The following is a 26,501-nucleotide window of genomic DNA, read 5'->3' as shown; positions in this document are numbered from 1 at the left end:
TGCTCTGCAGGGTCAGCTAGATACAACAGCAGAGGTTGAATCCAGTTGGGGACAGTATGGACACAACATTCAAGCTTGATACAGGCTACAGCTCTAAATTTGGACATTGATTGTGATAAAATATGACACAAAATGAATAAAAGAAGTTAAAATTTTGAAATTTGGCATTTACCTATTATGGTCCAATATCCAAAATCTAAATACATGCTTGGATTAATATTCTGATCAGCATTTCAAATTTTTGATGAAATCAAACAAAATTTAATATTGAACCTCTTGAAATCTTAATGTGAACCAACTCGATTAAACAGGCCCAAAATCTAAATACACAGTTAGATTCAGCATATCAAATTACCAAATACATTCATTTTTTTTTCTTAAAAAATTTTGACCCAAATTTTGACCAACTTAAAATATGGGACAAAAATAAAAAAATCTAAATGCATTTTTAGATTCAGCATATCAAAGAAAATCTTCTTTTTTTTTTAAATCAAACTTAGTTTAAATTATTCCCCATTGAAACTAATTAAAAGATTTGTTTTCATTTTCAATTTAAGATTTCCAAACACTAATACACAAGTTATTGTCCAAAAAATTGGTAAAAGTCTCAAAAGGCTGGGTTGTTTTAGTGAATATAAAAAAGAAGATGTGGTATGATTGACAATGAGACAACTCTTCACAAGAGACCAAATGACACAGAAATTAACAACTATATGTCACAGTATGGCCTTCAACAATGAGCAAAGCCCATACCGTCAGCTATAAAAGGTCCCGATATGACAAATGTAAAACAATTCAAACAAGAAAACTAACGGCCTAATTTATGAACAAAAAAATGAACAAAACAAGAATGTGTCCATAGTACACGGATGCCCCACTCGCACTATCATTTTCTATGTTCAGTGGACCAAGAAACTGGGGTCAAAACTCTAATTTGGCATTAAAATTAGAAAGATTATATCATAGGGAACATGTGAACTAAGTTTCAAGTTGATTGGACTTCAACTTCATTAAAAACTACCTTGACCAAAAGATTTAACCTGGAGCGGGACAGACGGATGGACAAACGAACGGTACAACCAACGGACGGATGGACAAACGAAAGGACACACAAACCAGAAAACATAATGCCCCTCTACTATCTTAGGTGGGGCATAAAAACAAATATGTAACACATCAACAAACGAAAACCACTTAATTACAGGCTCCTGACTTGGGACAGGCACATACATACAGAATGTTAGCGGGATCCCAACCCTCCCCTAACCTGGGACAGTGGTGTAACAGTACAACATAAGAACGAACTATAAAATTGAGTTGAAAAAGGCTTAACTCATCAGATGGATACAAATAGAAATACATCTTACAAAAACACAGAGTGGACGTGGCCGGGTACTTGAAAGCTAGTTCAAAGCCACTAACCAGGGGCGTTTCCAGGATATTTGAAAGAGGGGGTGTAGAATACAATCCATTTCCGAGCGGAGCGAGGTGAAAATTATTTTGGACCTTTTTTTGGCCAAAAAACATAAAATAATTGTGAAATGCATTAATGTAACGGTTCCTGACTTGGAGCATGTATATTTTATAGTTAAAGTGTCAGGGTTTGATATTTTTTATGCCGAATTCTCTCCATTAATTGTCTATGGTATATTAAAATGATTGGATGGATCTTAACAGCAGTAGACCAATAACAAGAAATTCCAAATTCTAGGGTATAGGGCATTACTTTACATTTCAATGGTCCTAGGCCAGGATTTTATGAACGGGAGGCGTAATTCCGGATGCCCTGGTATAGGGTCCATGGGGAAGGTCAGAAGCTCCTGGATTTCAACAATTCAGCATCATATTATGAAGTATTATAACAGACTCCATGATAGACAAATTGGTGAAAATAGTCTGCCTTCGGATCATTCAAATTATGTATTGATTAACATGTGGATATCAAATCTTTGGAAGAAGTTGTAAATTCAGTTAAAAGGTTATATGAAATGGGCATGAAAAATGAAAAATAAATCTTTAACGATAGCTTTTTCTGAACTTTTGATATATATATATATATAGCCATACCCGTTTTGTTAAAATATACCTTTTCACTGTTTTGGTCTTTTGGAAAATGTTGTTTGTGCTGTATTTAGACCCCTTTACCAAGAAATTTGTTTTGCATGCACACGTATAAAAATTGCGATTTTCATCCAACGCAATCATAGGTTTGAACGTTGTTTTCAATTTAGTAGATATAAAAAGATGTGGTATGAGTGCCAATGAGACAACTCTCCATCCAAGTCACAATGTATAAAAGTAAACCATTATAGGTCAAAGTACGGTCTTCAACACGGAGCCTTGGCTAACACCGAACAGCAAGCTATAAAAGGGCCCCAAAAATTACTAGTGTAAAACCATTCAAACATGAAAACCAACGGTCTAATCTATATAAGAAACGAGAAACACTTATGAACCACATCAACAAACGACAACTACTGAACATCAGATTCCTGACTTAGGACAGGTACAAACAGTTGCAGCGGGTTTAAACGTTTTAATGGTACCAAACATTCACCCTTATCTGAAACAATAGTGTAACATTGTATTTATAATACCCTGTTCTAGATAGTCAAATCTGACCCCTTCCAATGCAAGGCGAAAAAAACATAACCCCATTTCAGACAATTTAGCTGAAAGTGCAACCCCGTTTGTCGGAACATACCCGGTATCATATATATAGCGAGTATCCCCCGGGTAGATGTAGAATGACCGTTGGGGAAGTGTCACACAAAACAACCATTTCATGTATAGATTTACTTACCGCTTTGGTTGTTTAAAAAAGGTGTCCAAGTCCCCCATCGGATGGGGGAATCAGTATAAAAAGAAATCAGAGTATGTGTTTAATTAATGAATATGATAAATTGCCATATTCAATACAATATAAGCAGATAACGAGTTTTTTTTTTTTTTTTTTTTTTTTGAAAAGGGTACGCCCATTACGCCCTTACCTGGACCCGCCCCTGCTAACAACTAATAAAACTAGAGGCTCTTAAGAGCCTGTGTCGCTCACCTGTATTTACTGATGCTTTGGAAATCATGTAAAATAAGGTTAAAATCATAATTAATAGTATTAGATATTAGATATTATAATGATATCTAAGATAATAACAAAAAACTGCAAAATTTTTGTAAAATTACTAACTCAGGGGCAGCAACCCAACAACGGGTTGTCGGATTCGTCTGAAAATTTCAGGGCAGATAAATCTAAGTCTGATGACCATTTTTGCCACCTGTCAGATTTGCTCTAAATGCTTTAGTTTCAGAGATATAAACCAAAAACTGCATTTTACCCCTATGTTCTATTTTTAACCAAGTCAGCCATGATGGTTGGTTGGCTGGGTCATCGGACAAATTTTTTAAACTAGATACCCTTATAATGATTATGGCCAAGTATGGTTAAATTTGTCTCAGTAGTTTCAGAAAATGAAGATTTTTGTAAAAGATTACAAAAATTTACGAAAAATTGTTAAAAATTAACTATTAAGGGCAATAACTCCTAAAGGGGTCTGATTACTGACAATTTTGCTCATGACAACTTATTTGTAGATCTTACTTTGCTGAACATTATTGCTGTTTACAGTTTATCTCTATCTATGATAATATTCAAGATAATAACCAAAAACTGCAAAATTTCCTTAAATTTACCAATTCAGGGGCAGCAACCCAACAACAGGTTGTCAGATTTGTCTGAAAATTTTCGGGGCAGATAGATCTTGACCTGATAATCAGTTTTACCCTATGTCAGATTTACTCTAAATTCTTTGGTTTCAGAGATATAAGCCAAAATCTACATTTTACCCCTATGTTCTATTTTTAGCCATGGCGGCCATCTTGGTTGGTTGGCGGGGTCATCGGACACATTTTTTAAACTAGATACCCTAATGATGATTGTGGCCAAGTTTGGTTAAATTTGGCCCAGTGGTTTCAGAGGAGAAGATTTTTGTAAAAAGCTAACGATGACGGAGACGACGCCGACGGACGCCAAGTGATGAGAAAAGCTCACTTGGTCCTTCGGGCCAGGTGAGCGAAAAATCATGCAACTAAGACTAAATTATCAATCAGTACACATCCAACATCCAATGGATTTAGTGTAAAGACGTCATAAACAGTCAGAGAAAAACATGACCTTGTGCAATGCCAAGATACAGGTATCGACAGATTGTAGATCCGTGAATGTGTACATGTAAATTATATATGTTGTAATGTTTATGCCCTTTGGGCTCCATAATTGGAAAACAAATCTTGTACTTCTTCTATACTCGTTATTGTCTAGAAATGAAATGTCATTGGATGCATGACGGTGAAGATGCCAAGCCATTATATGAATTATATGAATGCAAATGATTTGTAGTCATATAAAAAAAAGTCAGGGTAGAGGTTGAAGATAGGTTTGGAGAATACTAAATTTACATTATTTACTTTATAAAACAGATTTTTTTTTAAATTGCACATGAGCTTCTATGGTTAAATGTTATATCATGGAAGTAATATTGTTCAATATTACTTCCATGGTTATATCAACTTGAAGGATAAAGCATTTCTCTCAAAATATAAAAATTATGTAACCAAAATGTGTGTGGGAAATGAATGCAGTTCTCATTGTTATATAGGACAAACACCTGTTTTCATCCAAAAATAATGATATCAGATTGCACCACTTTATTTATGTTAATTAATCCATTCAACATATTACAACTTCTTATCAGACCCCCTACTAGTTTGAAAGCTGGATGAGGATCTCTTATCTGTAACCAAGTTAATCAGTCACCATTGACCACAAGAAAAATTGATGTTTACATCTTAAGTTAAATACACATTAGGTGTGTGGGAAGGAAAGAAATGGCCCTGTTTCCAAAATCTAAGTCTGTAATTAAAAACAAAAATCAGCAGAGAAAAAAGAAATGTTAACTTGATCTGTAACTCATCTTCTTCTTTTGGATATCCACCCTATTTGCAGGGTCTCAGCATTTAAAATATGCTCCATTTTTTTAACTGTGTTTACCAAAACAAATTATTCATGTTAGGTAAAATTTTATTTGACAAGTTTAGACAAAACAAAAGTAAAAACAAGAACTTTACTCAGTCTGAGATGAACTTTGAATATTTGTATTTACTTTCCAATGGATAAAAATTAAGTTATTTATTTTATTAGCATTATGTCATTTATGATGTCAGGTTTAAGAACTTTCAGTCAGCATAGAGTTATAAGTAAAAAATATGATTTTGCATGGTTGCATATATAATAATGTTTAAAAATATCATGTGCAGGGGCGGATCCAGTCATTTTCAAAAAGGGGGGGGGGGGTTTCCAACCATATGTGCCCATTCAAATGCATTGATCGTCCCAAAAAAGGGGGGTTCCAACCCCCTCCCCCTGGATCTGCCACTGATGGTTAACTCACAAATCAAAAGCCAGCTCAATATCTGAAGGTGTGTAGAAAAAAATCTGTATAGCTGTTATTTTCAGGAATTTTCTAGAGATCAGGGGGGGGGGGGGGGGGGGGGGGGACAGAATAAAATGTAAACTTGATCTGTAACTCATTTGAGTAACTCAATTACCAAAAATTCGTAAGGATTCCCCAGAACCCAGTGTCTCACCTTCTTTTGCTGTTAGTTGCAGGCTAAACAAAAATGGGGAAAAACTTTTTTTTTCTCTAGATACTATCTTTTGATTGTAAGAAGCTTCTGTCCAAGTTTGTTTTTTTTTGGACATTTTGAAAGAGCAATTTTGTCCACAATTTTAATCAAAACAATTAATTTTACAATGGCTATAGGCTTGTAACAGTATGAATTCGAAGAAGCCAAAAAACAACATTAAAATATATTTGAAGGCCCCTTGAAGGTTTTGTAGGACTATAAGAGCCATCTTGCATGTAAAAACCCCATGGACATTTTGAAAAGTTGGCAGGTATGTAAAATATGGATAAACAGGATTTTTTTTTTACAAAATTTACTTCTGGATACTATCTTATTATCATAAACAAGCTTCTGTCCAAGTTTGGTAGAAATCCAGGATAGTTTAAGAAAGTTGTTTTAAATTTTAAAAGACCTCTAATATATAATAATAATAATAATAATAATAATAATCTGTCCATCCAGGATAGTTTAAGAAAGTTATTAAATTTTCAAAAATTTTAACCACAGAGTGAATATTTGTGGCTGTTGCCGCCGACAACAACACTGCTGCCGACGAAATGTTAAATAAAGGATCGCTATGTCTTGCTTTTGTGACAAAAGTCGCTGGCTCGACAAAAATCAGCCAAATCTCTGATTTTTTAAAGAAATAAGTATGTGCAATGGTTTGTTGTGGAATGACATACAGGGCCATACAAATAAAAAATTTGTAAGGGTTCCATGGAACCCAGTGTCATGCCTACTTTTGCTGTTAGTCGCAGGCTCAACAAAAATGGGGGAAAAATTTACTTCTGGGTACTATCTTATGATCATAAACAGGCTTCTGTTTAAATTTGGTAGAAATCAAGGATAGTTTTAAAGAAAGTTATTAAAATTTAAAAACTTTAACCACAGAGTGAATGTAATGTTATATATTAATTAACTGACAGAAAACTAAGTCCATTTAAAAGTAAAACAATCTTATAATCATAAACAAGCTTCTGTTCAAGTTTGGTAGAAATCCAGGATAGTTTAAGAAAGTTATCAAAATTTCAAAAACTTTAACCACAGATTGAATATTTGTGGACGCTGCTGCTGGCTGAGACCACAACAATAGACTATAGGATCGCTGTGTCTCGCTTTTACGACAAAAGTTGCAGGCTCGACAAAAATCACTAAGCCCCCTTTTTTTCTTTCTAAAAATATTAAAGATAAGTCAGCTCATTAAATAAGATGCATATTTGTTGATGCATTTGTCTGCTTGGCTCTTTTAAAAAATCTTACATGGAATAAATAGTAAAATGGAATACAAATATACAACAACATTTTCATGTATTGAAAGGACAAGGTTCACTTATGGCACAATTTTATCCCTTCGTAAACCTTCTCCTTTCATAACTCATAAATAAGTACACGTTTCTTAGTAGGTCCTATAATGAATGTATACTTACAGTGTTTTGATAAGCTATTCTATACTGCTACATTATACATGTACATGTATACTTTTATCACAATCAACTTTTAGTCATGTCTAAGTGAGTGACTGGAAAGAAAAATATACATAGGATCCTTTATTTTGATAAATAAAAAAAAAGTGATTTAATTCAATTCAATTAATTATAAGAACTATCATTATGGTGATAATTAAAAAAATATAGGAAACTGCATGCATAAGGGAGCTACCATTTGATTTTTATGGGAGGGGCTTAAGGATGAAAAATTTTGTCCTGCATCTTTTTAGTTGAAATCTCTGTCCTGCCTTTTTTTTTTTTCACTCTATTCCCCGTTATGCCCTTTTTTTATTAGTTTATCCTGACTTTTTTTTTTTTATCCTAGCCCCCCCCCCCCCTCTATAAATCCAATGGTACATTGTAGCTACCTTAAGTTGACTGACAAAAATCAGCTTTAGTATATATGTTGTGTACAAATTGTAATGTTGTACAGTAATTTGTACACAGCTAGTATATTTGTGAAAGTTCTCAGTATTTTGTGAATGTTTTTACATAATTAGATAAAATAAGCACACTCGATCACTGTGTCTTTGGTTAAGCTTTATATCACTTAACTACATGCTACAGTCTAGATAATAGATTGATTGATTGTTGGTTGCTTAACGTCCAGTGGCAAATATTTCATGCATATTCAGGACGAGAACAAGTTCACAATAAATACAATAGGTAGGTTCTGTAATAGATTAAGGGATTAAGGTCGGAGAAATTTAGACTGCCACGGGAAATGAGGGTATATTGGATAGGGACAGAAATTTAGCCTTGCAACAGGTCACCTACGGACCCTTCAAAGAGTTGTTGCAAGGGTTCTTAACGTGCAAAGAGCGTGGCACTCTCTTTACACGAGGCATCGGATTTAACGTCCCCATTCTGACCGGACGTGGCTGCAAATTTGTACATCCCGCACAGCCAAACGGACGCCCCACTTTAGCACGGGTTTTACTGCCGGTCGGAGGAAGACCAATGGTGACCATACTTCTATTCCCCAGTCACCCTTGGGGTTCTAGATAATAGACACAAAGCTTATATTAAAACACTAAAATATATTTTGTGGACAATACAATTTGGTATAAGTTAAAAAATAAATATATAATCTAAATTTATCAGATGTCCTTTATATGAATTTGGTAGTTTTATGACAGAGAACAGTGCTTAATGTTAGGTTGAAGAATATAAATTTTGTGAGTAAAACATCAAACTGGATAATTATTGAAGACAAATTTGTAACACCTGGTAAAAGAAGGTGTATAATTTTAATAGATAACTTGTAATAAAGTATTGTCTATTGTACAAAAACCCTGCACAATTTATAAATGGTAGAAGGTGTACAGTAAATAAATATAAATTTTACATTTAATGAGTTACCATGGCAACAAGCCTTGACGAAATCATTTTACTTTATAAAATGTCTTGATTTTCCATTGTGTAAGTCAATTTTCTAGTGTATTCTAGATTGGAAAAAAATGAGCAAACCCAAGAAACAACCTTATTTTTGATGAGATTACGTCAAAAGTTATATTAAAGCTTCTCATAAATTATTTTGTTAATTCTTGGCTGTGCACAGTGTTTCCACAATGGAATTTTTGATGGAAACTGCATAAATTCTGTATTTTCCAATGTTTTCATGAAAACAGTACATATTATGACATAATTGTGACCTCATCAGATAGAAAATAAATATATTCTTATAAGTGACAACTCTATGACAGTGGCCTAGTGTTGAGTTTCAAATTTTCACCATTGCTACTTTCAATTTATAGCTATAAATATAAGATGTTGCATCTTTAAATTATCCTAAAGAATAAACAATGAATCCCATTTCAAATCATGCATATTCAAGGGGCCTGATGGGTTATTTTCGTTCTTCGTGATCGGCGCATTTTCGCTATCGTGATCTGTTTTTCTACAGATTTTTTTTTTTTTTTTTATATATTTCGTGGTCCGTGATCATGGAAATTTATTTTCTGTGAATCGTGATTGACAAGAAATCAACTCGTGAATCGTGATGAGACCCCCCCCCCCCCCCCCCCCATCAGGCCCCTCATATTCCTGAGTCCAGATAAATGTTAATCTAAATTCCTGTAAAACCCAAGAGTGAACAAAGACCTGTGTGGTATCCAGTATTCTGAGAGTATATATATTGCATGGCAATTCAATAGTCCCGTAGTGATTGAAAAATTCATGGTTTCAGAACAAAATTTAAATTTGATTGGTAACTTGTCATGTACATGTTAAAACCATATACAGTCAAACCTTGTGTCAAAGTCAAGGGACCAGACAATAGTATTCCAATTATGCAGGTTCAACTCATCCAATGTTGAGTGTTGTCATAAATTTAGAATGAATGAAATATGGCATGACATTGCATAAACTAGATATTTTGAACAGTGTGCCTTTTTTAAATGAAACTTTATGGGTGTGTATTCTGAATCTTCATATGTTTTGGTTATTCGTTAAATTTTAACACTCAAGGACAGGTTACAATACAATTCACAAATAAAATCAATACACAAATATTTACAAAGGTCAGTCCTATAAAACAGGGACGAAAGATACCAGAGGGACAGTTAAACTCAAAGATCGAAAACAAACTGACAACGCCATGGCCAAAAATAAAAAGACAAATAGACAAATAATAGTACAGATGACACAACATAGAAAACTAAAGACTAAGCAACACGAACCCCACCAAAAACTGGGGGTGATCTCAGGTGTTCCAGAAGGGTAAGCAGATCCTGCTCCACAAGTGGCACCCGTCGTGTTGCTTATGTTATTACAAACCCGGTAAATAGTCTAATTCGGTAGGTCACATTCGTGAAAAGGGAAGGGTATTATAGTTACGACATAAGGAACATATCCGATAGCATCTGTGAAACGGTTATAAATTATGAAATCACTCGCAAGTTCAGAAAAATTACTGATGATTGAGAGTCATCCTCTTTGCATTCAATTATTATGTACCAATTATAAAAACAGTGTCTTCAAACATGACAAAAAATGTGAGGAAAACTGATTTCTTGCATAATTTTCCAAGGATTACAACGTTTTAACTCTTAACAAAAATTTCAGACTAATACAAAATTCTAACTTAATCTGTAACTTCTGTCATGGTTAAAAACTAATTACTATATATATATATACCAAATATCAAATCAATATACCAGTGGCTGATCCAGAAATTTTCATAAGTGGGGGGGCCCACTGACTGCCTAAGAGGGGGCCCGCTCCAGTCATGCTTCATTAATTCCCTATATAATCAACCAATTTTTTCCCACAAAAGGGGAGGGGGGCCCAATCCGCCTCTGTATACATTGTATCTTCAAGCAAGACAAAATAAATGGAGAATGTGTCCTTGGGACACAGATGATGCCCCTTCTTGCATATATATATAAGGCTATTATTAAAGGGGCAAAACTCAAGAATGGTAAAAGTGCAGACACCACTGAATTTGAACTTCCACAAAACACAGATCAAGTTCAAAGTTTCATAACATTAGGTTAAGACAAAATAAAGTTATAGAACAGAAACCTATTTTAGGATGTATTGGTTTACGAACGGACGGACAGGTGTAAAACTGAATGCCCATTTCCCTAGCCAAGAGGGGGGGGGGGGGGGGTGATGACAGAATGCAAACCTACAATCTGTTTGACTTTCCTGGTTGTGGGCCGGAATTATTTTTGAATAAGGGTTCAATTCTGACGTCTCCAAGAAGGCCCTTCAGCACTTCATATATATATATATACATGTATATGCATGTGTGAGCCAAAATTTGTTCCCGTGAAAAAAGTTCCAGTGGAACTTATATCACAGGAAATATGTTCTGGGAGAACTTTTTTCACAGGTAATTTCTATATAATTTGTTCCATCTCTATAAAATAAGTTCCACACTTTACCTGGTGAAATAAGTACCAGGTTGGTGAAATTTGTTCCTTACCTGGTGAAATAAGTTCTTAGTTTGTGAGATTTGTTCCTCACCTGTGAAATAAGTTCCTTGTCTGTGAAATATGTTCCACTGGTTGAACAAGTTATCCTATATACTGAGCATTTGTCATCAGTGAGTTTAAAGTTATCATTCAAGTGCATTATAAAAGTGTAAACCATCAAGTTTGGATCCTATGGAGTATAGCAAATGTTTAATTATATACTCTGTAAAAAATATCTTGATACTTTTGAACCAGATTAGATTAGAACAAGAAAAATCATTCAGAAAAAAGTATAGTTTAAGAGGAACATATGTACTAATTTGAAAAGGACAAAGTGACTTGATCATTTATAAATATCAAAAGACATGTAGAAAAAAAAGACACACTCTTTTGAAACTCACTCACAGTGCCATGTCCTAAGTATATGTATGACTAGAACACGGGGCCATGACAGTTAACAGGAACCAAGGAGGAATACCGCATAAAACATAAATACAAATTATGATACATTACCATCGCTTTTATTTCTTATCTTCATCCTATAGTTACAGTCATGCCTTCAATTGCAAATGTATCCCATGCAAGTACACTCAGTACAGCATTTAGCTTGCATTATAATTTAAGTTTAACAAGAAAATGTTTCGGTGTGCAATAATGATTAAGCGGAACTTATTCATTAGTTTCTATGAAATATTAATATGTTCGTTTAAAACTAATGTCACAGGAACTTTTTTAAAACTTTTGATATGAATTGAAACAAAATTCATGGAGCTATGATTTTTGTTCCGGAACTTATATCACATTTGGCCAAAAAATTAGTTCCGGAACAAATTTTACAGTGCTGGAACATAATTTCTGTGATATAAATTCCGGTGGAACATATTTCCTATGAAATTTGTTCCAGAGGAACAAATGTCACACCGGAACAAATTTTTTGTTACACATGTATATACAATTCAGTCAGGGGTAAAACTTATACAATTAAATTTTATTTCTTTAAAGAGGTAAGCATTTTAAAACACTTAAATAAGTCAATTTGTAAGATTTACATTTTTTATTTTAATATTCGCGATCTCCCCTTAATCTTCTGGAAAAAAATAAATCATTCAAGTAATTTTTGTTACAACCCCTAAAATTCTCAAGTTTTGGATTATAAAAACAAAACTTTTATTTTGCCTGGTTTGCTAACACTTTTTAAATAGAGTTCAACCTTTCATCTCATGATTTCAACAAAGAAACTATAATTGCACAAAGATGTTGAGTAACTGAGCAAGGCCTTCAAAATTACAACCTGGAGGCTTGTTAATAAGCAGTATTTGAAGAGAACAGACAAATCCATGAAAATATACTAATACATGTACATGTATGTTTTTGATTAATAAAGACAACGTACTGCAAAAGAAAAACAATTAAACACTCTATTAGATCAAAGCTTCATTAGCAGTCAAACGAATTTCAAGGAAAGAAAGAAGTATGCCTTTTTGACTTGTATAAGTCAAACAAATCTGAAAAAGTCTAACATTGTCTAAGGGATATTACTAAACCATTAAGATAATTTACCTCTACCAGTAAATAAAATACATTTAAATATTAGAAAAAAAACCTGACTGCAATTTGATTGATCTTTGCAAGTTATATTAATTTCATGAAGCTACATATATGTATTACAATGTAATTGCTCTTAATTCAAAATTTGTCTGAAAGAGCTTTTAGAGATTCACCTAATTTTTTACAAAATAAATCAAAAGGTTTTTGAAGGTACTGGTATACTCAACATGCTCAACATAACATTTGAAATTATGACTATTTTAATCTAATCTGTAGGGCTATTTATATAGGAAAAAGGGCTATTTAATGCAAAAATATAGGGATTGTAGCCAATAGGACATTTTTTTAAAATAAGGATTTTATTATAGCTTTAGAAGTCCTGCACTATTGACATGAATAACTGAGATTGAGCATCTGATTTTAAAACAAATTTTCTTTTTTTAAATTGTTTAAATGAAGTCAGTTTTCTAAAGTTGTTCTTCTACTGTTCAGTGCATGTGTGACTTAATATGCATGTGCTAGCAGATATTATATATTGTTGTTTGACTCCAATGATTGTAATTGTGAATGATTTTTACTAATCACACCAACGTTGCTGATTTGATCTATTCTACATTAATTTTGTGAAGGTGTTTGTCAATAATAGTGTGGCCATGAATGCAGCTGAACATTTTCTGGTTTGACAGTTCATAAGGAATCAAGGATACATGACTCCTCCCTCTGGGCATCAAAATTGCAGCTATAGCAAAAAAGTATAATTTACTAAGCTTTAAATTTGTAAATTAAATTTCACATTTAGCTTTCATTGGATACATATTTTGATTATATCTATACAGCCCTCCCTATTATTAAGATTAACTACATGTATCAGTGGACCATACATGATATTTAAGAGATTGAATTTTAGTTCCTATACCATAATTCGAGAATTTCTCTCTAAAACACAGTTGTAAAAAAAATTTGTACCTGAATATTATTTGCATCACTGTCTTGATATGTCGTCTGGAAGCTTCGCTAGTCTCTCAAGTTCTGAAGATGATGATATTCCTCAAAGTAAAATCATTAATACCAGTACTGCCAGTTTCCATCTCCAAATGGAGAACTCAGACTCCGGGTCTGATGAAGGTTCTAAAACAGTGGAAGATACATCTATACAGGAAAAAGGTCCTTCTGAAAGTCCTCTCCGTAAGAAGCAAAGGAATGCTCTGTTGGCGCCTCTGGATTTGTCGACCCCTTCAGTACAGTTTATGCCTGGAGCATGTGGTGGACCAGCAGATATCGACACACCAACTTCAGTTATTCGAAGAAGAACTTCAACACCTATCTCATTTAACACCAGCACTGCACACAATTATGTCAACATGGAGTCAGTAAATGAGGTAACATTATGTTAAATTAGTTGTCACTATCTTGGATAATTCTGACTTCTGTATACAATGTGTGTAACTCACTAACTGTTCATTATACTTCATAATGTATTGTATATATCAGTCACTGACACTAAGTTGAGTATAAGTTTTAACTTGCAATTTAGTCATTAATTTGAGAAAAATCTATCCAGGGGCATACTGATGTGTGAATGAGTCCAGGTAACTCGATCACCTTGATTTGTGTATGAAAGATAATTAGGTCTTTCCACCTTTCCGTGGAAAGACCTATTGGTTTTCTTCTGATTATTTTTTTTTTCTTCCGCCTAATTTTTTTCTTGCGGTGTATTTTTGTTTCAAAAGATGTCGCTTAGTTTTTTGGTATATGATATCATACAGTCTATACGCTTTTGAAACTGACCCTGCTTAACCGAACACTTTTCTTTGTAAGAGTTATCTCCCCAAACACTGTTTTTCTTGTTATGAGATCTCCTCCGCAACCGTAAAAGAAAGCGACAAATTTATTTTTCCAAATTGCTCGTTATATCCTCAGGATGTTAGGTTTTATTTAGACCGAAGCTTTACGAAGACTCCATATGAGAGTTATTTCCCCTTTTGTATTTGATATATGTGAAATGTATTTGTAACTGGAAAACCATAAGTGATAGAGGCCTAGGGTCTTTTGATTTGAGGTCCTTGGTCCATAAAAATGAAAATGAGGTCAAGGTCAAAGGTCAAGGTCATGTTAAAAATTTTGATTTTGGCTTGTTATCACTAATTTTCAGAAATCTTATAAGATATCGACAAATTTTTTTACAGAATTGTTAGTTGCGACATGTCGTAACACGTAAATTTGAGTTGAAAGGGTACAGAGACATTTAATGGGAGTTTTCTCCCATATAATATTCAAAATTACACGTATGGTGATATAACTCATTCATCATATATATTTGAGACCTAGGGTCTTTTTATTTGAAGCCCTTGTTTCATGACCTTGAAATTTGGGTCAGGTCAAAGGTTGATTCGACGTTCTATATTTTGACCTTTGCTTTTACCTCATATATATACATGATAAAGCCATGGGACTTTTTGCATTAGGTTGCAAGCCATTTGACCTTGAAAAAGCCAACCGGAAGTGACCTTTTGTAAACCGGAAGTAGCTATTTATTGTACTAAATTAATGTAAAAGTATATAGAACTATATATTTTTGGAATCAGTGTCAAGTAAACTTTCAAATAATACCGGAAGTGACATTTTTCAATCCGGAAGTAAAAAATTATCTCCCTTATTTATATTTTTTTTGTAAAGAAACCATATATTTTTGGAATCAGCGTACATTAAGCTATCATTTGACGCTTGAATTGACATTTAAAATCTAATTTTAATATTTTTCATATCAAAATAGATCCTTACTGGAGGAAAGACCTTCAATTGTTCTCTGAACAATTGGTTTTTAATTATTATAATATCTGTTTATATCTGGTCATGTACATGTCCCGCGGTTTTTTGTAATGTTGTTATAATAACAGTGTAAGTTAAGACCAAAAAGTAGACAAGGAAAACACTTTATTATATTTACTTGTCAATTTCTGAAGATACTATTTTCTGTCATTTATTTTATAATTCACACCCATTTAACAATTATAATAGTGTATAGTATATGCACCATCTCAATCTATCAAATAGGATACATTATCTTATTGGGCTGAATAATAATATTTTAATGGTATTTAGTTTGACTTCGCACCTTTTCGGTTGCCTCGAGGTTTTTCCATATAGCACTGTTCAAATCGTCATTGCGGGATTTTCAAATCCGCAAAGAAGAAATTTTCAACAACACTGTCAACACGACAACAGTCACTTCAAGTTCATCATGAGACTGATTTTCGATTTGGTGACCGTATTACTTATAATTCTCTAGACATAACACAATCATTTATCTTTTGAATCTCATTCTGACATTCATGCCCAATTTTCTTCCCAAAACCCAGTCCAAATAATATTATGACGTCTTGAAAGGCTATTATACTTTTTGCTTTGACGCCTTACAGCGGTCGTTGTAAGTCGTCAAAGAAAAAAAGTAAAATACACTTTCAAGAGGTCATAATAAGTTGGACTACCCAAAATCTATCAAAGGAGGCCGGCTAGGGGGCACTTAATTGTTTTGAAATACCTGGGAACACGTTACAGTATATTTTGTCAATAATGACAATATATATGTTCCTGGAAATACGGAAACAATGTCACTGACCACACTAACAATTGGTGTCTTTTTTATGTGATGGTGTAAAAGTGGGGAGGTCGTGCAAACCCACTCGTTTTCTGTGGGAAACAGGTCTGGAGCAAATACATGTTGGAGTAAGTCTGTAAACAACTATAGAAACAATCAGCTACAGTACATTGCATTAATGATTAAAGACTTTAAAGTCTGAAGATGTATGCGGATGCTGATATTGGAATATTAGCCACTTAGGCACTTGGTCAAATTGGCACCCAAAATAAATGCTCACAAACATCTTTTTAATTAAACCTGCCACATTCTTTATGAACGTGTCCCAAGTTAGAAACATGTAGTTCAGTAGTTGTACATGTATAGTTGGTTCATGACTGTTATATTTGTTTTCGTAAATTGTTTTGCTATTGACTATGCTGTTATTGTTCTCAATTGAATTGTTTCACATTTTTCAAGTTTGGGCCTTTTATAGTTACAGCCGACCATAGAGCATGTTTTTTGTCTCAACTTGACGGAGTCAAAAAGCGAGACATAGGTATGCTGTTTCAGGTGTCAGCGGCGTCAACAATGTATTAGTTTGTGATTAGGTGTAGTTTATGGTGAACCACAAGTGATACATTTGTAGGTCAATCATATTTGGTATACAGTTGTATCAGCATTAGCACATCTCATTTCCATGGAGATTATTTGGCCCTGCCCCCTCAGTCATGGTCTATTGACTTTGAAACTTTTGCTTTTTTTACATGTATTAGTTTGTGATAAGGTCAGTTTAGGGGGAACCATTAGTGGTAGGCCAATGTTAATTGGTATTCAGTTGTGTAAACATTAGCACATCTCATTTCCATGGAGAATATTTGGCCCCATCCACTCAGTCATGGTCTATTGACCTCGAAACTTTTGCTTAGTTTACATGTATTAGTTTGTGATTAGATCAGTTTAAGATGAACTGCTTATGTTAAGTCAATGATAATTCACAGGTATGCAAATTTATTGGCATTTGCAAGTATCGTTTCCATGGAGATTATTTAGCCCCATCCCCTCTTCATGGTTCATTGACTTTGAAACTTTAGCATACAATGTATATAGTTTACAAGTTAATGTTTGTGGTTAGGTTTAGGTTTAAAGGGAATGACTTACATGACTTATAATAAGTCAATGCTATTTGGTATGCAGTTGTGTTAGCATTGGCACATCTCATTTACATGGAGATTTTTTAGCCATGTACATGTACTTCAGTCATGGTTCATTGACTTTGAATATTTGCATAACTTATTCAATATGATAAAGATTGCTATTTTAATTTCCACATTTGCATAATCAAAATTACAAAAAGGTGCGACATATCTCTGTGATAACAGTTTATTTCTTGTTGAAGGCTTATGGTTGCCTATAATTGCTTACATCCACTTCATTTGAACTTTTGTGGATAGTTGTCTCATTGGCAATCATCATTATCATATCTCCTTATTTTTGTATTATGGTTTGCAAGTAAAGTATTGAAGACACCATTTTTTTGCCATAATTTTTTCAAAAATAATTCACTTTGTTAAAAAATATTTGGTAATATATTATATAAGTTCATAAGTTTTTAACAATGTTTAAAGTGATAACCAATCAAAAACATTTTTAATAGAGTAATGAGAAAACTTTAAACAGAAAGCCAATTATTGTGTATTTTGAATTCTTACTTTTAATTACAAGTGCTGAAATTTTAAAGATTATTGGATAATTGACTTTTTCTATAGGTACCTAATTGACCAGGTGACAATATGACTTGTACCCATGATATTGGTATACATTCTAATTCATAGTGATATTTATTTATAGATTAAGAAGGTTAAAATCAACAATGTGGTATTTTTACAAAAAACAAAGGTATCCACCAAAGACCAACTGATGTCTATGCAATTACACATGTACTAGCCATAGGTCACCATACTTCCTTCATTATAGAGTAATTTTTGAAAACAGTTCAAAGCTATATAGTACATGATATATATATATGTACCATACATGTATATTAACAGTAAATCAAAGTTAAAAAGGTATTGATATGACAGAATTTTAGACTATTATATATAATGTATATTTACAATCTCTCAAAAAGTTTCATTTTATTTAGCTAATGAAGAAGATGATGGATTCCCAAACAGAAATTTTGATGAAGACCTTGACTGATCAAGGTGAAAAAATTGAAGAATTACATCAATTGTTACGGAGAATCGATTTGCATGCAGGAACTCAGAGAAAAGGAAATAAAACAGCCATCCATGTTCCTGCACATATAAAGGTATATACCATGTATACATGTATATATTTATAAAAATGAAGACAATATATTTATAAAAATAAATATATTGTCTACATTTTCTGATTTAATTATTAATAAAAAAATCTATCAAATAATATACATGTACATGTAAGTCATGCAATTCACTTAGAGACATGCCATTGATAGAAGATTGAGGAACACATACATGTACATGTATGTCTTTTTAGTTTTCTCAGCTTATATACTTGCCTAACCTGCTTAAAATCTGTAAATATACCTTATACATGTTATATGTATGTTCAACTGTCTGGCAAAATATATACATGTAATCATAATGTTTCAAATAGCCAAACATTGCAAAGTATATATTTCAAGTATTGGAAATCCTGGATCCCCCTGTCCACCCTTCCCTTTGCATAGACCAAGTTTTACAAATATAATATGCAATGTTCCTGATATAGACCAGTTTGAAAACATATAAATTCCACATATGATCTCCTGTCGGTACACATTTGTTCAATCAAAATAGTTTAAGAATTTTTTATGTTTTATTTTGCAGCAAGCTGTTCGTGATGCTTATAGGCATAGCACTACAGAAAACAATTTAGTCTGGACATGTAAAACAGCAGCTGGTTCTATTTTGAAGTAAGTTATAGTAATTACATGAATTTGACATGACTAGGCTGATTCTTAGGATAATGGTACTCAATGTACTATCTTTTAATTGTTTTAAAATTTTATGGAAAATACTGTAAGTTAACCACTGCCAATATGAATTAAGGAGATGCAGTGTGATTGCCAATGAGAAAACTAACAAATAGAGTTCTAATGAAGTGAATTTTACCATCAATAGGTTACCATTTATCAATTCTTAAACCTTGAGCAAAACCCATACCATATAGTAAGCTACATCTTGACAAAATGTGAAGCAATTGTCCTGATTTATGAGAAAGTAATTAATGAAAACAAATTTGACAGACAGTAACCAAGGACAACAATTAAAATCTGGCTCTTGAAATTTGCTGGCAGATATAGTAAGTCAAGTTTTAAAAAAAAACAACATTAAAGCAAAATATTTTTGACGATTCAGTAGTCCATTTTAAAAATACAATATACATGTATTATAACACCTGAGTACATACATTTTTAAACAGCTTACATTCTTGAGTGAAAGCAAATTTGGTACTTATTTAAGATAAGAGCAACTCAATAAAGTAGAATCAAGCTTACAATTGGTGTAATTTGAGAATAAAATGTTAATGTTTTCTATACATGACAAAATCATCAGAAAATAAATCATGTTTCCCCAAATTGCACAAATTGTACTAAGCTTAAATTTTTTAGGGTTACTTGACAGAGGCTCAGAATTTCCTACCATAGAGTAGGTAACCTGTCCAAAAAATAAATAATTCTAACCCTAACAACACTTTTTAACATCCAAGCCTGATTACATTTATATAGTTTTTCAAATAAGCTTTAATATTAATAGTCCATTTTCATACTTGTTTACTCCTGTTCAAAAGTGTTGTTAGACTTAGGAGTAAAAAAAGTATGAAAATGAACTATTACTATTTGTCAAAAGCTGATTCATGGTAAAAATCATTTTATGATCCATGCATGATTGAAAAATTAACTACATTTGTACTTTTATCCGTATAAATACCATTTATTGGTTTAAACTGGTATTTCCTCAAACCATTAGTGTTTTCCTAATATGCAATTACTTGGCCAATATATATTAACCTTTAATCTTCTTCTAGGTATTCCTCAGGAGAAAACAAAGAGTTGTCTGAGGCTATATGTGTCTATGTCAAAGGACAATATCCCACAACAGAAGAAGGTGTTATTAAAAGTAAGTACATGTGTTTTACAATAATAATGCAAATTTACTATGATATTTATGGTATATTTAAAATAATGTATGCCCTTGCTGCTAGTCAAGGGGCATAAAAGTTTAACCCTGTCACTAAGCTACATTGGAATTTAGTTTTAATCAAATGGTATAAAAAATTTACACAAATTTTTTTACTACAAAACATAGTTCAGGTTCTAATTTAAATGGCATCCCTTTCACTTTTCTCCAGGTATTCCCCTCTATTACATATATGCAAGTGGGAAGTGGAGCATCTTTGTCCCATTCTTTTATTTTATATGGAATTCGAACATGTAAATCATTTAAACAGTTAAATTTTTATATGAAATCCATTCTTTGATATCTGGTAATTTTCCCGCATTTTAATCAAACGATTGAAACCTTCATTTATGTAATAGAGACGAAAAATAATTGCAGGAAAAAACAACAGAAAAATAATTCAAAACAATTTTTATATTTAAATGAATTAGCCAATCAAACAATGACTGACTTATTTTCTGTTTGAAATTTTGCATATTTATATTGATTTAATATTATTAATTAGATTAATTAGTAAATAGATAGATTAAGTTAGATTAAAAGGGCAGTAATTCAGTTTCTGATTATATTTTTGGGTTATATTGTATACAGCTGATTGTGCTATTTACAAATACTTCTTAAATGTCAAAAGAAAACAAAATGGGAGTACTTAATATTGAAATTGAAAAGGACAAAAAACTCAATGATGAGCTATTCCAATAACAATTCCCCTTGGCGGGAAAAGGAGGAATGCTATTTAATTTTTAGACCCCTCCTTTAGGAAAATTTTGAAAATATATGCCCCATCAAGTAAATGTCTTTTCTTCCAAGACTTGCCACCTATGGAAAAGATTCTGTAGTAATACCACTGTAATGACTGTCATTTAATCTAATTTACACCAGCATCAAACAGAAAATGAGTTGTGACTACCCCCACAACCTTTAATTTCACATTAAAATTTTACCAAACCCCCAACAGAAAAAAAAATTGTTAGTGTTCCACCCTTAGGTGGGAAATTTAAATTGAATAGTCCTATTACTGACTTGTACATTATATTCACATTTCAGCTGGTATTGAGACATATTTCAATACCATAAAACAGAGGAGACAAATGGAGGAGGATGGAAAAAAGGCCTCACACAACAGAAAAATGGTTTTGTATGGGAGAAAGAACAGGGTAAGTACAAAACATTATTGTCACACTTGAGGAAAAAACACATGTGCCTTATGTTATGATCTAAAATTTAATGCCAAATTAAGAGTTTTGACCCCAATTTCATGGTCCACTGAAAATAGAAAATCATAATGGGAGCAGAGTATAAATGTACTATGAACCCATTTCTTGTTTTCTAATGCAGCTTAATTTCATTCATAGTCACAGGGATAATCACACCTTTTAGTTATTCTTTTAATATTAATTATTCCACAGGATATTTTTTGGGTCATTCATTAGAATATATTTTAACATATGATTTTGATAAGTTAGAATTACTGCATGCAGAAAATTTTGCTTTTGTCTCATAGATATCACTAGTCAAGTTAAATCAAATTAAACAATTTTTTATTACAGAAGATTCAAAATAGAGTAAAGGCCCTTCAAGCCAAGAAACTGCCAGTGTCGGAAGAGGACAAATTAATGAAGGCCATGAAAATAGATTTCATGTCTAGTGAGGACAGCGATTCTGAAGATGAAACTCGCCTTATCACAAGACCTCTGACTTGGCTGTCTAAAGATTTTAAATCTTACATGGATAAACTAGACAGTAAATACCAGAGACAGCTCAATGCACAGGGCAAAAAGCTGAGGTCTAAGAGAGTTGTTGGCAGGCCATCAGAGAGGCCTTGTCCGAAGAAATCTCCAGACCTTGCATGGGTTTTTGCTTAAGGGCATTTGACAAAAAAATAATCTTTAAATTTTGAATAGGGCCAATTCAAATGTACACTTTTGGAATTTGCAAAGAAAAAAATACCTTCATGATTTACTTTAGAATTATAGTTTACATGTTTTATATAAAGATTACCGGTAGATCAGTTTAAGGGGAACCTCTGAAAATAAGTCAAACGGAATATTATGGTTTATTGAATTTGACTTTGATTATTTTTTTAAGTATACAAGATAAATTATTGCTATTTAATTTCAACATTTGCATTTTACTATCAAAATTATTTACAGGTGCAACAAATCTGTGTCATCAGATTATGTTATTGTGTTTGGTTAACCTACATATTTTTTTTTTTTAAATTAACTTTCTTTTACCTTTTCTAATTAATTAAATGCTGAATAATAATTTGGGTGTGGCTCATTTGAGTGTCTCTGGTATTTGCTGTCTAGATTTTCCATGTAAGATTTCACCACATTATTTATATCTCTTGGTCAATGGGAGATAACTTTTTATATTTAACAGTTTACCAAATGTTATTTCTATTTAAGAGTTAATGAACAATTCATATTAATAAACTTATTATTTTCGTCAATTGTCCTAGTACATTTAATATTTGATAATTTTGTGCTTGAAATCATATAATTTTGTCGATAAAAGTTTATTTGTGTGCTATTTTATTCAATTGAACATATTTGAAAAATTTACTTAATGTTTAATTATTTTTGACTTGCATACAGCATTTGGGATGAGATCCCATAAAATTTTAATTAATGTCTGAGCAGCCTGATTGGTTTTGAAATTAGCAATTATGTTTATGTTTGTTGTTTTTTGCTTTTTGATGTATTTTTTTTTTTTAGATTGACAAATAATGCTAGCAAGGGAGATTATTCATAAATAATTTTATGATGACAAACTTGAAAAAAAAAGCTGCTTATGTTTGCTATTTGTTATAACCTTATTGTAATGATTCTGAAACAAGCAAACTTAACTAGTAAGCATGTTGCTTTGCCACATACCATAATTTTATTAACTAGTTTGAATTTGATGTAGAACTGAACTTATTTTAAAAAAAGTGTATTTTTATATTTGTTTGCATAGTAAAATTGTAGTTCATTGATATAACAAACATTCTGACAGTTTTTTTTTATTGATAATCAAAACAACTCTGTTTTGTCAGTATCTGAATAAAATTAATTTGATAAAGACTTTGTTTCTTTTATTGAAGTATATACAAAGGGAGATAATTCAAAATTGTTTTTCATTATTCTAACTTGGTTAGAAGTGATAAAAATAACTATGCCCAAGACAGGATGACAATAAGAAAATGCAGGAAATTGTTGTGTATGATTATGCTTTGTCCAACAGTTTTTGTTATCTCCTGTATTATATATTGTAAAAATCCAAATCACACATAGAGATAGCCTTGTCCTGTAGTTTATATCTAGATTTTGTGTTATTTGTATGTCTTAAATTCTAAAACTTCAAGTTCTTATATAAAATCAGAGGCATTGGCATTATTTACATATAGGTAAAGACATACTTACAAACTGGTATTAAGCTTTGCAAATGAATGACTTATGTTCTTTGGATTATAGTTGTAGTTTCATCTTTACAGGCTTCAATGGTACTGACAAATCATACATTTGCACATTGCCATTTGAAACCACAAATATTATTCTACTGTTATTTAACAGAGGAACAATCCATGCCTTTCACATCTTATACTTTGTAAATATGGATAAGAAAAGTTGGAGGATCCATGATTTGTTTCAATATAAGATATTTCCAAACCAGATATTTGAGTTAAAGTAAAAAAAAAAAAAAACCCACACCCATCCTCCAGTAAAAAAAATCAAGCAGAGAGAAAAATTCTGCCTTTTCTTTATTTTTTATTTCCATGATTGTTTTGTAGGTACCTCAGATATACAGGATTTATGTTGACTTTAAATTGTATTAAATATGATGGAAGTTCTAATCTAAATAAGTCATAAACAAAACAAGAAATTTATTTGAATTTACATATAATTAAATTTTAAGAATATTTCATAAATAATCTTGAAATTTATTTGAATTTAATTTTTTTATTATACTGGAAATTTAATTCTTATTAAATTCTATATTTATTCAAATTTAATTTATATTAAAATTTCTTTAAAATTGAAATTTATTGAAATTTAATTTATATTAAAAATTCTTTAAATTTGAAATTTATTCAAATTTAATTTATATTAAAAATTCTTTAAATTTGAAATTTATTCTAATTTAATTCATATTAAAATTCTTTAAATTTGAAATTTATTCAGATTTAAAAATGTCTTTAAACTAGGTTGAAATTTGGGAATTTATTTGCTTTATTAAATTTAGGTTAAAATTATGTTAAATTAGAAATTTTCCAATGAAGTAAATGCATATAATTTTTTTCAATTTGAAATTTAATATGCATAAAATATGCATTTAATTTCCTATTAAATGCATCATTTCATGCAGTGATATATATATATATATATATATATACAATATATATTTATATATATATATATATATATATATATATATATATATATATAATATGTTTATAAACAATATTGCCGCCGCCGCCGCCCCCCCACCACCTTTTTATTCTTTTTATTTTTTCATTTCAGTACGTCTATTTTTTTTTTTTTTTTTTTTTTTTTAATTTTTAGTACTATCGTATTACTAACTCACCTAGAAATTCGTAAGCCGTCTTTTTAGGTGATTCGACATAACCATCCAATCTATAATTCGTGCCAGGTACTTTGTGTTCCCCGCGACCATTTAATGCGTGTTGTATTTGAAGTTTATTTTTCCCTGTCCGTCTGCTACGTTCCATCAACCATTCCAACCATTGAATCGATACCTTGCTGAAATTATCTCTGGAGACGTAACCCTCTGAAGGGACTACCGCAATTGGACTTTTGACAAATACAGTTCTCCCTATTCTGTACGTGGTTGAAGTATCTACCGTTTCCTTCGATGTCCATTGGCCGTCTGGTAATTGTACTCGAATTACATCGTTTACGAATTTCGTCGGACACTTGAGAGTTTCGTTATTTGTCAGATTCGTAACGTATGTTTCGTAATCCTCCTCCAGAAACAATTGTCTATAGATAGCCTGACACGCAGAGGCGATGGTAACGTAATCATAGGGATCTATTCCTTCCTTATGCGTTATTTCACCCTTTTCGTTTGTTCCGCTGACAGACGTCACCTGCATCATGATTTTACGAAATTTCATACACCCTCGTCGTTAAATGTCTACATCTGATACACAATAGTTGTACATTTCGGACTGAAAGTCAAAGATCGCGTTTTCCTTCGTTTTGTACCATTTCAGAAACGTCTTCATTTCTTCGTCTCCCATATATTCGACTCCGTAATAACGTTCGGAGGGATAGGGACCTATGTATTGCTGATTTTCTTTCGTGTTAAATAGATGTGGAAAGTAACCTTTTCTGAGTTCCTCTAAATCGAAACACTGAGGTATTTTTTGACAATTCCATTCCTATAAAATTAATGGAATCGAGAAACGTCAGGTCTAAATTCTTTGACACGTGCATGTAGACTATCTTAGAACCTTCGAAAATAATTTTATCCGGTTTTACGCTATGTTGTTCGATGAGAGCATTTAGTATGGGATAGTTATCGAAGCCTTTGGCGTTGTGTGCTATAAGTACTGTGTTTTTGTAATAAGGAGTCATGATGTGGGAACAGAATTCCTTAGATACGTCATTACCCTGGAACACCCTCTGTCTGTAACCGCAACTGTCTTCACACGGTTGGATATTGTCGTACTTCTTAGCGATTCTACACTTATCGCATCGACTTCCACAGATCGAACATTTAGAATCGGGGGTCAATCCTACATTCTCACATTTGATGCACGTAGACTGTAAAACAGCAAAGTTAACTTTATGTTCTTCTAGTCCGCACCATGACTGACAACAATTTATACAAACTTTGCATCGATCACATCTTCTTTCGGTTGTACATATCTTGTTACATGACTGACTAGGTGCATAACCCTTTGAACATTGTTTTTTAGATTCGCATACACCATGCCTACAGTTTGTACAGATTTTACATTTATTACACTTCTTTGTGGTGGTACATTCCTGACCACAAGGGACATCGAGTAAGTTTCCCTCCTTGCAAGACATTCTTTCATTCTGAGTAGTTTCAAAGTCATAGAAAAAATATT

General features: G+C 32.3%; 1 protein-coding gene across 1 annotated transcript; it reads left to right on the top strand.

The window, feature by feature from the left end:
* The first annotated feature begins 13,324 nt into the window (after nt 1-13,324).
* On the top strand, nt 13,325-22,284 carry LOC127732282 (uncharacterized). The gene is made up of 6 exons (XM_052241358.1): nt 13,325-14,013; nt 18,358-18,525; nt 19,067-19,152; nt 20,268-20,359; nt 21,467-21,576; nt 21,970-22,284. The coding sequence occupies exons 1-6, from the start codon at nt 13,630-13,632 to the stop codon at nt 22,282-22,284; spliced, it is 1,155 nt and encodes a 384-aa protein (XP_052097318.1). The 5' UTR covers nt 13,325-13,629.
* The last annotated feature ends 4,217 nt before the right edge of the window (nt 22,285-26,501 follow it).

The sequence above is a fragment of the Mytilus californianus genome, unplaced genomic scaffold (genome assembly GCF_021869535.1).
Source record: "Mytilus californianus isolate M0D057914Y unplaced genomic scaffold, xbMytCali1.0.p SCAF_23, whole genome shotgun sequence".
NCBI classification, from domain to species: Eukaryota; Metazoa; Mollusca; class Bivalvia; order Mytilida; family Mytilidae; genus Mytilus; species Mytilus californianus.
Note: the sequence above shows the minus strand (reverse complement) of the source record. Positions and strands in the feature narration are given on the sequence as shown.

Coding starts and splice junctions, on each gene's coding strand:
- LOC127732282 (XM_052241358.1), top strand. CDS start 13,630: ATGTCGTCTGGAAGCTTCGCTAGTCTCTCAAGTTCTGAAGATGATGAT. Junction 18,526..19,066: donor ATGTTCCTGCACATATAAAG/GTATATACCATG, acceptor TTTATTTTGCAG/CAAGCTGTTCGTGATGCTTA. Junction 20,360..21,466: donor AGAAGAAGGTGTTATTAAAA/GTAAGTACATGT, acceptor TTCACATTTCAG/CTGGTATTGAGACATATTTC.